At 34.6% G+C, this 18,194-nt stretch overlaps 1 protein-coding gene across 1 annotated transcript; it reads right to left on the reverse strand.

Moving 5' to 3' along the window:
- Window positions 1-10,494: 10,494 nt before the first annotated feature.
- LOC120160290 (4-coumarate--CoA ligase-like 5) lies at window positions 10,495-13,269 on the reverse strand. The gene is made up of 5 exons (XM_039170704.1): window positions 11,865-13,269; window positions 11,618-11,763; window positions 11,465-11,532; window positions 10,812-10,914; window positions 10,495-10,728 (listed from the first exon to the last, which is right to left on the reverse strand). Exons 1-5 carry the CDS (start codon window positions 13,159-13,161, stop codon window positions 10,615-10,617), a joined length of 1,728 nt encoding a protein of 575 aa, XP_039026635.1. The 5' UTR covers window positions 13,162-13,269; the 3' UTR covers window positions 10,495-10,614.
- Window positions 13,270-18,194: the final 4,925 nt, after the last annotated feature.

The raw sequence follows: 18,194 nt of genomic DNA on the forward strand, positions 1-18,194 counted from the left end.
TTCAGTTCTTCCACCTTCACAAACCTATAATATGATACAGGACTTTGCACAACTAGAATAGAGCAGAAAACAAAAACAAAGAAGCAAAAGCATAATTTCTAGTCCCTGTACATAATGATATCAAAAGTTACTTATAGATAAAAACACAATGTAGAAACAAGCAAAAAGTTAGTTAATTAATGGCCACTACATAAGGTTTAAAAGCATCAGTTTTCTGGTGCAAAGCAAACTTAAAATGCCTTCTGCAAAATAAAGTATGTGGAACTTATGCAACAAAAGTTGTAAATCATTTCAATCACCAAAGAACTTTTTCCAAGTCAGCGATTAACTTTAAATGATTTCTTCGCTTAACATGTCTCAATTTAGACAATCTTCCCCGTTCAACAGAAAACCTTGTCACATGAAGAAAGGCAAAAATGCAAAATCCATAAATCATCAAAGCCTGCAGCCTACTTGCCCATTCCATGTAGAAACAAAATGCTTACACCAACTAAAAATTGTTTATTTATGCATAAACTAACATAACTCAAAAACCATTCATAGGATAAGCTTCTATTTCTAGAAACTGCAATTCAACTTATGTGACGACCATGTTTACAGCACACAAAATTCAAATATCATGAACTTAATTTGATGAACATTTTTTCCATGAAACACCCTTTGTCAACTAATGCTCCTCAAAGGATTTACAAGCATACGGCACGTCTCTATGATTCCAGAAGAATCAAGTCAACCAAAAGGGTGCATGTAAAGCTACCATCAACAGGAAATAATTAAATGAGCCAACATCTGAAATCAATATATGAGTTGATTTTGCAAAAAAAAAAAAAGTCATGACAAAACAGTCAATAGAAAAAAGGAAAATAAAGTTCCACCAAAATATAACTTAATTTTTTTTTTTTTTTTGATAAGAATGACAGGCCTCCTTAAAAACCTCCTTCTTGATCAAAGAAGGAGGAAAAGAGTGCCTTAGAAACTTTATTACTCCTCCGAAATTACATAAGATTTAACGTAGACACCATACTGAAAAAACACAACAGACTAAGCTACTCAACATAACCGAAAACCTAAACTCAAACGATAAAACGCACTGGAAACGACTAAACATCAACCAATTCCCATCTTTGCTAAACTATCAGCCTCCCCATTACACACCCTTGGAATCAGTCTAATAGAGTGCACCCTGTCCGTGATAAAAGATGAAATCTCTTTAACTAATGGGAGGATAAAAACTGGGGCCATAGCTGGTGTATGGACCCATTCCACAGCCGACTTACAGTCACTTTCCACAATCAACCTTCCAACCTTAACCCAACAAGAAGACATATAGATTTCAATGCCTCTCTTAATAGCCTTTAACTCAGCAACCGGCGGGGGACCCTGACCTACATTTTCTGAAAAAGTCAGAAGGGAGTTGCTATTCCAATCTCTCAAAATACCTCCTATACCTCCATTTGAGCCATCAAGTCTAACAGCTCCATCGACATTCATCTTCAAAAATCCATAGGGGGTGGAATCCAGCGAGAAACCTGAAAATTGTAAATGTTGAGAGCTTTAATACCATCTGCAAGAGATGGATCACCAATCAGCACATCCTCCTGAATAGGACACTTAGGATACTTGGCTAGAAACCATTTAGATAACCTGAATCTAGCAATAAAAAACAGAGACATCCTATCCAAGGGGGAACCATCGAACACCATTGCATTCCTAGCTTTCCATATCGACCAAAATACTACTCCCGGGATAAATTTCCAAATCAACGATTTCCCCCTCAGCTCACCCCAAGAACATAGCAAAGAAGGTGGATCCTTTGGAAGGACTAAGGCTATTTCCCAATAGCTTGCTATCTTGTTCCAAAGTTCCCAAACAACATCACATGAAATAAATAAATGCTGAACTGATTCCACCTGTTTTTTACAAAACGGACATAAAATTTCATCCCCTAGCTGCAAACCTCTTTTCACCAACTCCTCTCTCACTGCCACTTTCTGATGAGCTAGCTGCCACAGGAAGACTTCAACACGAGGAGGAGATAAACCCTGCCACACCCCTTTTACCCATAAATCGGACTCCCCAGACACCTTGCCGAGTTCCTTTCTACAAGATTTCACTGAAAACAGTCCATCCCCACTTGCAGACCAAGAAAGAAAGTCTTCAACTGAATCAGTCAGTTTAAAGTCCTTCAGTTTTGTCATTAAATCCAGCCACTGATCCAACTCCCAGTCACACAAATTCCTTCTGGTATCGATGTTCCACACCCAACCGTTCGAATCTGAACTTCCAAACTCAGCGACCATACCCCATTTATTTGTTGACAACGCATACATTCTAGGGAAAAGATATTTTAAAGGAGACTCATCAGCCCATGAATCCGTCCAAAATGCAATAGACTTTCCATTTCCCAGTTTCAACTTGGAGTTAGATCTGATACGTTCACCCTCCGAGTCGTTCTTCAAGAAATTGTTGGCAATCCCTCTCCAAATCCAAGAAGATTTGGGCGAAAAAACCTTACAAATAGACATGGAATTACTACTTACCTTGTGCCTGCAACATAACACACTTTTCCACAAAGTATTTTTTTCATTGGCGAACTTCCACACCCATTTTCCCAAAAGAGCCCGATTAGATATGTTCACATCAAGAACACCAAGGCCACCACAATTTAGAGGCGTGCAGACTGATTTCCAATTAACCCAGTGTATCTTCCTTTTGTCCTCATTATCCCCCCATAGGAAACTGGCCATTAAAGAATTAAGCTTCTTACCAATTTTACAAGGCATTCTAAAAAGAGATAAGAAGAATATTGGTAGGGATGTTAACACCGACTTTAATAAAACTGTCCTGCCCGCCAATGAGAGACAATTAGCTTTCCAGCCGGCTAGTTTGGAACTAAAATTCTTGAAAACTGGATCCCATAAGGCTTCTGAGTTTTTCTTAGCACCTAGAGGAAGTCCCAAGTAATCTGTTGGAAGAGAATCAATAGAGCAGCCCACCGAAGATGCCCATTCTGATAAAACTTCCTCTTCCACATTAATACCAAATAGCTTACTCTTAGCTAGATTAAGATGCAACCCTGTCATAACACTAAAAATCCTCAATACTCTCTTGACATTTTTAATCTGGGAGAGAGATGCTTGACAGAAGATGATCAAGTCATCTGCAAATTGTAGATGTGTCAATCGAACAGAATTTTCAGATTCCCCAATAACAAAGCCTTGAAACAGACCCCTGTCCACTGCTTTAGATATCATCAAATTAAGCAGCTCACCTACAATGTTAAACAGTAGCGGTGATAAACTGCACCCTTGCCTAAGTCCTTTGGCCATGTGGAACTCTTCCGATGGAGACCCGTTTACGAGAACTGAGATTGAAGCTGTTGAAATACACTGAGATATCCACGACAACCATCTCTTACCAAAACCCATCTCTGACATTATTCTAATTAAAATTGGCCATTCCACGGAATCATAAGCCCTACGAAAATCTACTTTGAAGGCAACCCCTTTTAACCCTTTTTTCCTCCAGTAATCAATCCCTTCGTTTGCTATAAAAGCACAATCCAGCAACTGTCTCCCTGGTATAAACGCAAACTGAGAGTGACTAATAATATCACCAACACAACAACTCAGTCTCTTCGAAAGAACTTTAGAAAGTATCTTGTATAAGCTGCCTACAAGGCTGATTGGTCTAAATTCCTCTACACTGTCCGGATTAAGCTTCTTCGGAATAAGTGTGATAAAAGCATGGTTTATACCGTGCTCCCATTTCCTTCCAAAATAGAAATCTTCAAAAAATTTCAACACGTGCTCCTTTAAAATCGGCCAGCAGTTTTTAAAGAAACCCATGGTGAAACCATCTGGTCCTGGAGCTTTAGAGCTGTCTGATGAGACTATAGCTTGCCAAATTTCCTGTTCTAAGAAGTGCTCTTCAAGCTTCTTAGACTGATCCCCTGATAGCTTAGCAAAATCCAGTAGTAAATCCTCCGTTTCCAATGTTGAATTGGAATTATAGGCTGCCTTGAAAAATTCTGAAATATGTACCTTTAATTGTTGAGGATCTGAAACCACACTCCCATTTATCTTCAAGCTTAAGATTTCATTTCTTTTGCTTCTGTTCAGAGCAGACAGATGAAAAAACCTTGTGTTCCTATCCCCCTCCTTGATCCATCTTGCCCTTGACTTCTGAAACCAGATGCTTTCTTCTGTCCTATACAACCTCCATAGATTTGTCCTACACAGCCTCAACTGATCCCACTCCTGCTTCGAAAGAATTCCACCTTGAGCTTTAAGATCCAATTCATTAATTTTCCTCTCTAAATCAGAAATCGACTCAGGGATCCCAGTAAATTTACTGCTGGACCAATTTCTGATTGAATTTTTAGTACCTTTTAAGATACTGAAAATACCCCTTTTATTATTTCTCCCCCTCATAGCAAGCATTGAAGATTTAACCAATTCCTCAAATCCTTCCTCCTCTAGTAAATAATTAAAAAACCTGAATGGTTTCGGTCCCCAATTAACAGCTTTGTCCTCTAATGAGACAGGATTATGATCAGATAGGGATTTAGGCAAGAGACTTTGCACTACATTTGGAAAACATGACAGAAACGTCCCAGAGATTAAGAACCTGTCTAGTCTTTCCCAAGTCGAGTCTTCTCTATTATTGCACCAAGTATACCTTCCTCCCACCAACGGTAGATCAATTAAATGTGATTGCTGTAAGAAGTTTCTAAATAAATCAATAGAATGCCAGTTTTGTGATTTTCCCATCTTCTCGTCCGGATCAAGATACACATTAAAATCTCCCCCAATACACACTAACATATTTTGAGCCGAAACAAACTCCAACAATTCCCTGAAAAAATCTTCCTTTTCTGCTTCAATTGATGGACCGTATACATTGATAATCAGACACTCTTCACTTGAATTTCTGAACTTCCCAAAGACTGCTATGAATCTGCCATTAAGATGGGTGTTCGAAACTTCAAATCATTTTCATTCCACATAATCATCAATCCACCAGCAGATCCCACTGCTGGCGCAACAATCCCTCCTCTAAGGAATCTCCCCCCTATCCTTCTTCTAAGAGCCAAAGAAACAGATTCTAGTTTTGTTTCTTGAATTAGAATCAAGTTCGGCTTATTCTTCTTCACCAAATTAGCTACCACTCTTGACTTTTCCTTTTTTCCAAGACCCCTTACATTCCAAGAAATAATGTTGACATTTATCATATCAAGAAGATCTACACCAAATCCTTATAGCTAGTCTCCAGAGAAATAGAGACTAAACCCCTGACTTCCCCTGTTCCCTACTCTCAGCCGAACCCTCTTCAAGGTGATAATTTTGTCCAAAAAAGCCTTCTTCCCATCTTTGAAAGAAATTCCTAGAACTTTACATACTTCCCATGTAACCATCGCTTCCTCAACCGCCTTCGAGAACTGAGGAGTAAAAACTAAAGGAGAATTAACCATATCAACTGCTTCCCTTGTTAAAACTCTTCTCTCCCTTCTTTTAGACCTTTCTGACCCTACAGCAGAGAAAGGAACTACTGCCAAGACCTCCGAAGAACTATTACAATTATTTGGTGCCACATAAGGGTTCTGATCATCAGCTGCACCATTTAAAATCACTTCCCTTCCACCTTCCATATTTATTGAAGGAGGCTGCAAATCCTTTCTCACCGGAATACCTTTGTGTTTATTCTCAAACCAGTTAATTCTCACCCTCGACCTGGTATAATGTCTTTTATAGCTGGCCATTCTCCTCCTCTCTATGGGCAAACTTTTGGGCCAAAATGTTCTTCTATGCTGGAACAACGATCTGTCTCTATCCCTAATCAGTTCAGTTCCAACCCCCCTACAATCGTCCTTTTCCAAGACTACTACTTCCTCTAACAGATCCTTATTTGGCTTATTTGAGATCCCTTCAGATTGAGACTGTACTCTATTGAACCCACCCTCAATCGAAATATGTTTGTAACCTGACAAATCAGTATTCGAATTCTGCATTTTTGAGTCTACCAAAACAGAATGCTGAAACTCTCCTTGAACCTCCATCCTACTTAATTTAACATCATGCCCCCCTGGAATTAGATTATTAGCTGGTGAATCATACTCCCTGTTAGATTGTGAAGACCCAGCAGGCAACAAATTTGGATTTAAGTCTGCCGAGACATTAGCCCAATTCTGCACCTTTATTTTATCTGAATCAGATTGCTGCTGAGAACCTGCAAATTCCACCCGAGACTCCAAACGGTTACCATATCCCAGTTTTAATAAATTAACAGCTGGCCCAGAAGGTACTATTCTGTAGATATTTGTATTGGACTCACTTGAGCCCTCTAAATGGGCTTCTTCAAATTCATTAATAGAGACATTCCTTAGACCAAGGCCCCTATAGTCCTCTTTAAAATTCAAATCTTCTGCAGAAAAACCTGACACCTTAGCACCACTAGGTTGACTTTCTCCTTCCTGCAGTATTAAATGTTTACTTCCACTGCCTCCTGCCACTGTTGTGCAGACATCACCTACCAACCATCTGTCTACTGTGTCCCTAGAATTCTCAGCTGGCAATTGTGGGCTACCTACTCCACCTGAACTCCGGACTTCTTTCTCTTCCGATGAAGAATCAACTCTAGACACACCATCTCCGGCCACCTGAAGAATTTCTGCAAAAAAACTCTCCTGTTTATAACTGACCGATCCCACACTAATCTTAACCTTATACGATCTCCCATATGCACCCAAGGTAACAGAATCCTGTATATCATAAGGACTCGCCACCCTCAACAAAGCTCTTGCCACCGCCAAATCCTCTCTTCTGATCGTGGACTCATGAATACACACCAATTTCCCCCACCTTGAGACCAGCTTTTCCAAAAAAGATCCATTACAACATAGTAAAGGGATTCCATGCAACTCCACTGAACAGAAAGCCATCGGGACTCCATCTACACTCATAAGTGGATCAAGCCAGTCGAACCAAAGTGACACTTCATCCCTTCTGTTTTTCCACGCCTCCTCGAACTCTTCCTTCGACCCAAAGGTTATAATGCAAGAGTTCCAGGTATAACCCCATTTAGTTCCCTTGACCTTGATCCCTTTACTAGCCAACCCCTTCACTACTGTCCCCAGATCAAAATGGGATTTAATGATCCCAGTTATTGATCTTTTCACCCAATCATATTCGTCTGGGGGAATATGCATTTCCCACAAATTCCTCACCCCTACTTCCTTGTCTTTATGGCCTTCCCAAATCACTTTAGACGCCGGACCTTCTCTCCTTCCATCCAAAGACGCTAACGCCTCCTTGTAAGATCTCTCATCTCTCAGTCGGCTATAAGATTCTGGTCCAGCTCTTCTACTCCGATGCGTATCCTTTTCCCACTTATCAACTTCCTTACTGTCGTTACTTCTAACAGCCTGCTTTAGTCTCTTCTTCTGGTACTTAGCAACTCCTACTGATATTTTCTTACCATCAATCCAGATACCATTAATTTTTGCTATCGCCCTCAACAACCCATCCTCATTAGCAAACTGGACGAAAGCAAACGTATAATTTCTATAATTCGGCTTGTTGGAATTATTCGGAATGTAGACACGAACAACACTCCCCTGTTGATGAAAAATTTCCTTAAGAGTTTTCCTAGTTACCCTTTTACTCAGATTGTCAACGAAAACCGTCCACTCCTCACCGGAAAACTGACCAACTGAAAACCTCTCTCTCTCTCCCACTTTCTCCCTGACACTCTCTCTCATCTTACTGATTATTCTATAACTTAATTTTTTTATTTAGCAAAGCCGTATACTAGGATTCTTATTCTTTCCAAATAAGAGTGAATCAAACATACCAGCTTGGAACAGCTCTATAAATAAGAGGTGTATAAGATCTCCAACAAAAAGGGTAGGAATGTGTAAAGGTTCCATGCTTAACAAGCGTGCCTTTTGCCTGAGAAATAAACGATGAGATCGGTGAAGTTATGGAGAAAGAAAAGTGCATAAAACCTAGTAAGAAACAAATCTTGGGAAATGTCAACAAGATTCTTTCTTCTTTTTTTGGCTCATAATGGTATTACAACCATCAACAATAGCTTTATATGTGCCTGAGAAATAAACGATGAGATTCTCGTCCTACATGCCAAAAATAGATAAATGAATAGTAAAAGAAGTACAAAGAAGGATGATATTAATCTGAAAGGTAAAACATAAAAAAAATGGAAATTAATTCAAATCACATAAAAGTGCAAACAAATATGGTGAATAAAAGAAATGAAGCCAATGCTTTGATTTATACACTAAATTTTCAAAAACAAAATAAACAACAAGATGCATTTGTAATAAAGGAAAACAACAGGAGAAAGAGCATCAGAAAATATAATCAAATTGAAGAGGGAAGTTTAAGCAGCAGCATTCCTGCCAGAAGGACACAAATCCCTTGAAAGTTAAGTTACATTTGTGATAGATAGATAGAAATTGTAAGCTGCAGCACTCTCTAATTATCTCTAAAACTGAACCTTTCTTAGGCATGAGACTTAGACACTTATTAATAAATGAGTTAATCCTATACTTCAAGATCAAAATCCGGACAAAGAGGGGATACAATACGTTTAGAGTCCAAGAAAATAGAAAATTGTTTAAGAATGAAATCTTATTGGTTCTGGCCAGTTCATACTTCTGAACCATATCACATCTCAAGTCTGATGCAATAGGATGAATTGGAAAGGTTTTTGAATATGCAATAGGATATGAATCCATACGAAGTTTGGACCATCTATGAGAGAGAAAATAATGAATGGATCTTGTAGGATTCCCAATGAATTCTTCAATTTCTTTCGGAAGAAAATGTTATTCACCCGTCTCTCATGTTCCATGGATAACCAGGGCATAAAGTTCATAACAGAAAAGTATTAATTTTGCAAAAACCATCAATCAAGAACATTACCGAGGCATGAAAGCCAAATGAAAAATCCGAAATATACATCAAAATATAAGACTAAACAAACATAATAGCTGGAGTAAATACACTCAGATAAATTACTCAAGAGCAAACCTTAATGATTATTTGATTTTCAGTACAAACACGGTAGTCATCTTCACCAAATGCAGGAGCACAGTTTACAATTCCAGGACCACTATCATCTTTCACATAATTGTCAGCTATTACCGTAAAAGCAACATCTGAAAACTCCAAGAAGTAGTTGAACAATGGTTCATACCTGCAACACATGTTCCCTCTTAGTATCCTACTACAAAGAAGCTGCATTGGCTCAAACCAATTTAAATACCACAAAAGACAGTAATGAATTTTAATGTTCTCTAGAACATTAGAACTGGCAGCCAAATATCGATCGCTGGCTCTGCAGCTTTTATATATTCCACTTAATGCTGCACGTGCTGCATTTCATTCCTACTTATGAAGACCAATTGCTATATAATATAGCATACTAGAGATCACCCAGACAGGGATCCTTAACGTATGAACCAAGGTGCCTAAAGCTAGATATCACCGCTTAATAATTCCCAGAAGAACTGCTTGGATGCAGACAGTACAAAGTTTCTTTTATAGTCGGCTACAACCAAAAACAGAACTATAAATATGAATACTTACTTTTTCCCCACTAATGAAAGCCCCAGAAAATTTTTCTAAGACCTCAAAGGAATCAGCTGCAGAATCTTTTGTCTTTTCACCAGAAGTTCCTTTGCTCTTAGATTTCTTGGAATCACCAGAAGATTCATTAGACGAATTTGACTTTGGTTTCTCAGTTGGAAGCGCAGACAACCTTGACTCAGCAACCACGTAGATTTTTCCAGAGTACTTATTTAGAACCTGAAATATAATTACAAAACCCATGTCTTTAGGAAGAAAGTCATATCTACGTCTTGCGTTCAGGCATGCCTTAAAAATAAAAGATGCAACTATATATTCCCCATGCATCAACCAATAAAGTTCTAGGAAAAGGAAAAACTATTCATGCACTTCAATATTATGATCCCACTCCTTTTGTAAAAGCTCCATCTGTTTGAATGGAAGAGCTATTTAAAAACTTCAAAATCTAATACATGAAAGACAAATAATTTTAAACAACAAACGAAAAACCATAAACTATTAAGCTCAAAACCCCAAAATTATAGTAAAAATTCTTAAAAGATGCACTTTGTCAATTGCCTTTCAAAATTTTTTTATAAGACGTATTTGAAGAGCACATGTTTTCTTCTTACGTAATACAAATAAATGCTATTTTAATAAATAATTAGAAATTAATGTTATTTCAAGTTTTAATTAATAAGAATTATATTTCGAGTTTTAATTAATAAAAATAATATATAGGTGCTAAAGCTAAGAGTATCAACATACCATTACTATAAGGTAAAGGATTTAGAGAAATCTTAATAATGTTACACATAAAATTCACATCAAACAGGGAAACGAAAGATTCTCATAAAACATAAATTTTGTTTTTTTATTAAGCAGAGATAAATTACATTTTTAAGATAAATGACAAGATTCAGCTCCACACAAGATGAGACAATATAAATATCGTTGACCACTTAATCTCGAAACTTTGCTTAGAAAATACAAATTTTATCATTATTGAGCTGTCGATGAGATAGTCTCAGATTCTGGAAATTGCAAGCTTGATTAGCTCCCTCCTAAGAATCTTCCCAGATGGGTTCTTGGGTATTGAAGTTACAAATGCCACTTTCCGGATTCTCTTGTATGGTGCTACCTGTTTTTGTTAATTAACACCTTTATCTAAATCATCATATCCTTCTTCAATCTTTCGACAATACAATATATATAATTGCTTACCTGTTTTGATATAAAATCAATGACTTCAGCCTCTGATATATTGCAACTACTTTTTCTGATCACATACGCCATGGGATATTCCCCAACCTCTTCATCAGGAAACCTAATAACAATATATGAAGAAATAAAACAATTTTTATGCATTTTGCATCGTAAAATGGTGTTGTTGGGTTTAGGGAACTAGCATTGAATAGAAAAATTCAAATTTTTTTATTTAATTTAACGTTAAAATATTGGACTCCTAATTTTATAAACTAGACTCAACTTAAAATTTTTTAAATAAACTTTGAGTTTTATAATAAGACTCGAATTTTTTAATAATTAATAGATTGATTTACAAGTTCGAGTCGAATATCTCAACTCTGCATGTATATGAATATCACATATGAAAAAATACGAAGAAATATATATATATACATATGCATATTGTATATGGTTATAAAACAATCGATTACCATAATTACATAATATTATAAACATTTACGATTAAATTTAAACAAAAATTTAAATAAATCGATTATATTTTTTAAAATAAAACTTGAGTTATGAAATAAGCTGATCAATCAACTACCTACAAAAAATTTACTTGACTCGACCCAATATTTCAACCTAGTTGTGTCAATGGGAATGACCTAAATGTACGTTAAACTTACGGTATAACAGCAGCATCAGAAATGTGGGGGTGAGAAAGAAGCAAAGCCTCAAGTTCAGCAGGAGGAACCTAAAACAATATAAACAAAGACATTACAGCATGTAAATGAAATTAGTTTTGACTTGTAAAGAAGAAGATGAAACTGTTTAAACACCTGAAATCCCTTGTATTTGATAAGCTCCTTCAACCTATCGACAAGGTGAAGGAAGCCATCATCGTCGATGTAGCAAAGATCACCTGTTTTCAACCATCCTTCTGAATCAACCGTTGCTGCTGTCGCTTCTGCATTGTTGAGATACCCTAAAATGGCAGCAGTCCCATTAATCAATGTATTTTTTTTTTTAAAAAAAGTGCCTTTCATAACTGAAGAAAGACGAAATTTCCATCAATAAATGATGTACCTTTCATAATGGAGGGCCCCCTTAGCCAAAGTTCACCTCTCTGATTGACCTTCAAGGCGTTCCCCGTTTCAGGATCCACAATTTTGGCTTCCAAGCTCGGCGACAACAGCCCTACGCTGTCGTACTTCCGGCTCTCCTCCTCTGTAAGCATTGAAGCTCCAAACCCTGTTGCCTCTGTTAAAGCGTACCCCTGACGAATATCTACCGTAGGAAACTTCTCTAAAAACCTATCTATCAAATCCTTGCTCAGCGGAGCGCCGCCGCACACGAGAGTTTGCAGCGAACTCAAATCGTACTTCTTTCGTATCTCATCAGCATCCTTCACCAACGCCAAGAGTATAGGTGGCACGAGTGGAAGGCAAGTGGCACGGTATTTCTCAACCGCCGACAGCATTTCGTTCATGTCGAACTTCGATAAAATCACGACTTTGGTTCCGTTCCCGAGCTTCCCGATGGCGAAAGCTCCGAATCCATATATGTGGAACATGGGAACGGTGCAGATATGGATTTCCTCTGGAGTACTCAAGCCTGAATATGCTTGCACTAGAGCTATGAGGTTTCTGTGAGATGATATCACACCTTTACTGGCACCCGTCGTGCCCGACGAATACAGTAGAGTCGCCGCGTCATCCTGGTACACTCGGTCCCTTACTCGGATCTGATCCGTTGTTCCCTTCTTCATCATTTTGTCAATAGTAGTAACTATTTCAACTTGGCCGGTGGCTTCAGTCGTCACCGGCTCATCGTCAACAAGTACGACGGGGATAGACGATCCAGCCAGCTTCGGGACGAGTTGACCGGTGGTGAAGACAAGGACGGGCTTTGAATCGTCCATTTGTAACGATATTTCACGAGGCGTATTGAGAGGGTTGCCGGTGGTTATAATAGCTCCAATATGCATCACAGAGAGGCAAACGACGGGGAAGAAGATGGAATTCGGTGCGATGATTAGAACGACGTCGCCTCTCCGTATGCCCAAACCCGATAAACACGTGGAAACGGAATCAACCGCTTCCCAAAGTTCGGAAAACGAGAGTTGGCGGCCGGAAGTGGCTTCGACGAAGGCGGTTTTGCCGTGGTGAGGATAAGATGAAAGAAATGTAGTGATGTCGAGGGAGCGGTTGGATGGAAGTGGAACTGGAGTGCGTTTGCTGTAGAAAGTATAATTTGAAGAACAAAACCCGCTTCTGGGATCGATTGCTAAGCTGCTAATTTCGGCCATAATAATGGTTTGATTGAGTTCTTCTTCTCTCCTACAGTTGCTACTTCTTTGATAACAGCAGTGTACTGAGAGCATCTGTTTCGAATTGTATTAGTATTTTCTGGGAAACGGACAATTGTGCATCGGTGATAGCACTTGGGAAATGGAAAGTGAGCTCAATCTTTCTGCCCCACTTCGTTTATTATTATTAGCTTACTACCAACGATGTATGGCAGTATGGAAGGCGTTTTTACCAAAATAATCACCCTCAGACCTATACGGAACGCGCGCATATATGAAACGCGTAGTTCATGAGAAATATTGGCATAACACCATGGAAGAAGTACGTTTCAAGATATATATGCCTTTCAAAATACACATCATTCTTTAAAGTATTTAAAAAAATATATTTTAAAAAATTTTAAAAATAAAATTATATAGACTAATATTATAATTTAATACATATTAATTTTTTATGAGTTGAAGAGTTTAATGAAATTAATTTATATATACATATTATAGTGTTTAGGTTATCTTTCTTGACAATATGAAATAAAAGTTAAAAGGTATATTCTTTAATTTTTTTTATCTTTATATCTAATAAATCTACTTATACATTATTGTTAACTCCTTCGGGATCTCCCATTTAAAATTGTTGAAGCTCATGTACCTAATCAATTTTTTTGTTAGTAGAAAGCAACAATCTTGATTGTCATAACGTGAAAAAAATACTTCAAGGTGATTCTTACAGAAGTTTTGACTCTTAAGCTCATCAATTTTAGAAAGAATAACATCTTGTAGCTTATTTCATCTCAAATTATTACAGCAAAAACATATAATTAAATAAATTACATGAAAATTACCCATTATCTCATAATCTAGATTTAAAACAAAAGAACATACAATATTTTAAGGCGTTTGAGCCGCTCGAATATAATTAATCTTATATTCGATCTTACATGAGTATATTGTTCCCCTCTTATATATATTAGCTTCAAATTTTAGTTTAGTATAAATCTTAATAATAAATATTAACATAATGTAATTATTTAAATGCATTAACAGATAAAAAAATATAATCTTAATTAATATAAACCTTAATAATAAATATTAATCTAATATAATTTAATAATATTGTATAAGTAGATTCGTTAGGTATAAAGATCAAAAAGTATACACTTTTTAGCTTTTATCTCACATTGTCAAGAAACATAACATCAATACTCCAATATACCTATATAAGTTAACTCCATTAAGCTCTTTAACTCATAGAACGAATATGTATTAAATTATGATGTTTGTCCCTATAGTTTAATTTTCTAATTTTTTTAAAGTATATATTTTTTAAAATACTTTGAGGGATGATGTGAACTTTGGAAGGTGTGTATTTTGAAACACACCTTCTCTTGTGGTGCCATGTCAACATTTTCCATAAAATGTGCACTGTATTATCTTGTATATGTCAGAAGTTCAGCGAATGCACGTATGATAATCCATGTCTTTGGTGGTTAAAAATGCTTGAATTATATCAAAATTTTATAAAATTTGCATTAGATTTTTAAGGTCTAATGAAAAGTAAAAAGTTAATTTTTTTAAGGTCTAATGAAAAAGATCAAGTAAAAACGAAGATGAGGAGTTGGGAATATGTTGAATTATGAGATGGCAAAGAATTAAAGTCTGATAATGCATTATTAAATCCGCGTGCAGGACCTTTGCATTATCAAACAGACAAACACGAAGATATAAAATTTTATAATTAAATTAATTATTATGTTAGTTTTATTAATTGTTGTCTCATCTGTCATTAGACTTTTAATAGAAAAAATATTACTATTGTTTAACTTAAGCGATTATTTTATATTTTTTATGATCGAGGGACCTAATAAAAACATCTTATGATTTCTCTATCATTTGTATATTTTATTCGAACTATTTTTATTAAATAAATATGAATAATGGGAGTCGTTGAACATTTTCAAGTTTATGAATTGTGGGAGTGGTTGATCTGTTGAAGATTTTCCGTGGGACTTGTCATCATATTTGAAGTTTTATTGCAATTAAATTAATGAATTAATAAAAAAATAATTTTATTAAAAATATTACATTTATTTATGATGATTTTTTATAAAGGAGGTTTTAACATTGTCACGTGTTTTATATAAAATTCAATAATTAAAATTTTAAAGGTTGGGTTTAAGAACTAGAATTTGGAGTTTATAGATTAGGAATTAGAATTTAAGGTCCTTAAATAAATTAAATAACAATATTAAAATCTCACTTGTGAAAAAAATAGGGTAAATAATACAAAATGATCACTCTGATTATAGGGTGTTATTTTGTTGAGTCCTCAAACAATTAAAAATTACAAAATGGTCACCGACTATTCATATATTCTAAACTCGTCATTTTTCTTTAAAAATGGACGGTCTTCTGAGTTTGACGTTAACTTAATGACTAAAATATAATAAAATCTGATCCCATAATCGTTTGAGTTATATTTTGTGGATCAGATATCCATTTACATTATGTCGTCGAACGAGTGCTTGGAACATTATGTTGTCGAGTCAGTGCTTGAAAGCAACAACGATGCCAATAGACATCATTTAAATATGATTTTATTATATCTCAATCAACACGTTAACGTCCAACTCATATGGGAATCATTTTTTAACAAAAAGGACAAATTTAGAACATATGAATAGTCGAATGATCATTTCATAAATAGTCAGGGGACTCAACAAATCATTGCCCTAAAATTAGATGATCATTTTATTACTTTTAATAATCAAGTGACTCAATAAAATAATATAATATAGTCAGAATTATTTGTATATTTTACCCAAAAAAAAAAATTCATCATTAATACATAAAATAAAGACTGGTACTTTCTTTTTTCTGGTATATATAACATACAAAAGATCAACTATAGTTGTTGGACGATATCCTTTAACACCATCGCTATCAACTTTAATGGATGCTCGTTAAAAACCCATTTACCTATAAGTTTATTATGACTCAATTTGATTAGTGCACCCGCAATGGTATTCTACTCTCTAGAAACATGATTGATCTTCACTTCCCAATCAAAAAAATAATAAAACCTCAATACCCATTGTTTCGATCTTCATTCTTATTATGTATAAACTGTTAAGGATCTGAACCACCTGCAAATTATATGATTCAATCTTCATTTTTATTATGTATAAACTGTAAATTTAATATTTAATTATTATAGTCTTTGTATTTTTAAAATTTTAAATTGTAATTTTATCCTGATAATAATTAAATAAATTTTATTAAATTTTATTATTAGTGTCTATATCATTAGTTAGTTATAAATTTAATTGTCTATATCATTAGTTATAATTATTGTAGTCTTTGTATTTTTTTTTAAATTGTAATTTTTATCAGGATAATAATTAATAAATTTTATTATTAGTGTCTATATCATTAGTTATAATTTTAAATCATACAATTTAATTATATTGTCTATATATTGTTTAAATCAATATATAAATTAAAAAGATTTACAATATAAATATTTATTAACAATAGCCCTATTTTTTTCTATTTTTATTTAATCACGTTAGTTTTTTTCTTTTTCTTCATCTATGTGATTGGCGACGCAACCGGTCTTGGTGTTGGTCGTTGACCGTCCATATTCATTGTTTTTCCTTTACTTATTACAATGTATATTTGTTTTTTTCCTTGTTTTTCATTTTTAATAATTCTACCTGTATGACACATTTTTTCTGTCTTTATGACATATTTTTCTTTGTCTTTATGACACAATTTTATTTATCTTTATGACACATTTTCGTTCATTTGGATGTTGTTTTCATTTTTTTTAGGGTTAGATTTGACATCGATACAACTTATCAAGATGACGCTTATTTGTTATCATGTTGATCTTCCCTTCTTTGGACCATCGGATTAGATTTGAATGTGCGATTTGCATTTATGAATAGTATTTTCACGTCGCTCGATTCTAATTTACAGTTAATCAGTGGTCTTTCAATAGCTCAATATTCTTTTACGATTTATTTGTCGATACTGTTAGATTTATTCGTATCTATATTTTGTTCGATTTTATTTGGTTAGGTTTTTTAATCTTTTCGATCCTTATGAATATTTAGTAGTTAGTTTTCTTATACTTAAGAAAATATTTTTATTATATGTTTAGTCTACGGTTGTGGTTATAAATCTTTATTGTAATTTTGATATTTTTTATTTTTAATCAAACTAATAATTTCTTTTAAAATATAAAATTAATTAAATGATAATATAAATATTAAGTTTACCATTTAATATAAATACCGAATATAAAATATTAAAAATCTGTTTTATTGAAACTTTCAAGAATCAAATCTCCAGTCTTTTTCTAAAAGATTTTTCAACCTGCTTTACTTGTAAAGTCGCAAACATTATGATCATTTTAATAATTTCATTTTCAGAATATCGACACAATTGAACAATAAAAATATTATCTAAATCCCTCCCCGTTTCATCCGTTCTTCGATCCACTCATCAGGAACGGGCCTACATTATAAATAAATAAGTGATCGCTAGTTTTAAAATAGGGTAAAATATACAAATGGTCCCCAATTATAGATGTTATTTTATTAAGTCTATCAACTATTAAAAATTATAAAATGGTTATTCAATTATAGGGCGTCACTTTGTTGAGTCCTCCGATTATTAAAAGTTATAAAATAGTAAATCAACTATTTATGTGTTTCAAACTCATTTTTTTTGATAAAAATTAATTAACGACAATCTGAGCTAGGGGTGAGTATTCGATCGAGTCGAGTCAAAAAATTTTGAGTTGACGATTCATATTTTATGACTCAAACTTAACTTGAAAATTTTTCGAGTTTAGTTGAATTGTTCGAGTTTCTATACAAATTTAATTGTAATTATTTATAGTATTACAATATAGTTTTGTTCCTAATTGTTTTTACTTTCTCTAACCATATAAGATATATATATTTCTTCATATTCTTTTCACATTATAATGTTACTTAATATATCATATACAATCTAAAATTATAAAATATATTTATAATATTATATTTCAAAGAATGTATTTTGAGGATAAAAGATTGATGAAAGAGAGTACATTTTTAGTA

The sequence above is a fragment of the Hibiscus syriacus genome, unplaced genomic scaffold, assembly GCF_006381635.1.
Source record: "Hibiscus syriacus cultivar Baekdansim isolate YM2019G1 unplaced genomic scaffold, ASM638163v2 tig00111392_pilon, whole genome shotgun sequence".
Lineage (NCBI taxonomy): Eukaryota > Viridiplantae > Streptophyta > Magnoliopsida > Malvales > Malvaceae > Hibiscus > Hibiscus syriacus.

Bases quoted from the DNA above. Each gene is read 5' to 3' on its own strand.
- LOC120160290 (XM_039170704.1), bottom strand. From the start codon at position 13,161: ATGCTCTCAGTACACTGCTGTTATCAAAGAAGTAGCAACTGTAGGAGA. The intron at 11,533-11,617 runs GTGTTTAAACAG...ATATTGTTTTAG, and splicing joins TCAAATACAAGGGATTTCAG to GTTCCTCCTGCTGAACTTGA. The intron at 10,729-10,811 runs GTAAGCAATTAT...TAACAAAAACAG, and splicing joins TTGATTTTATATCAAAACAG to GTAGCACCATACAAGAGAAT.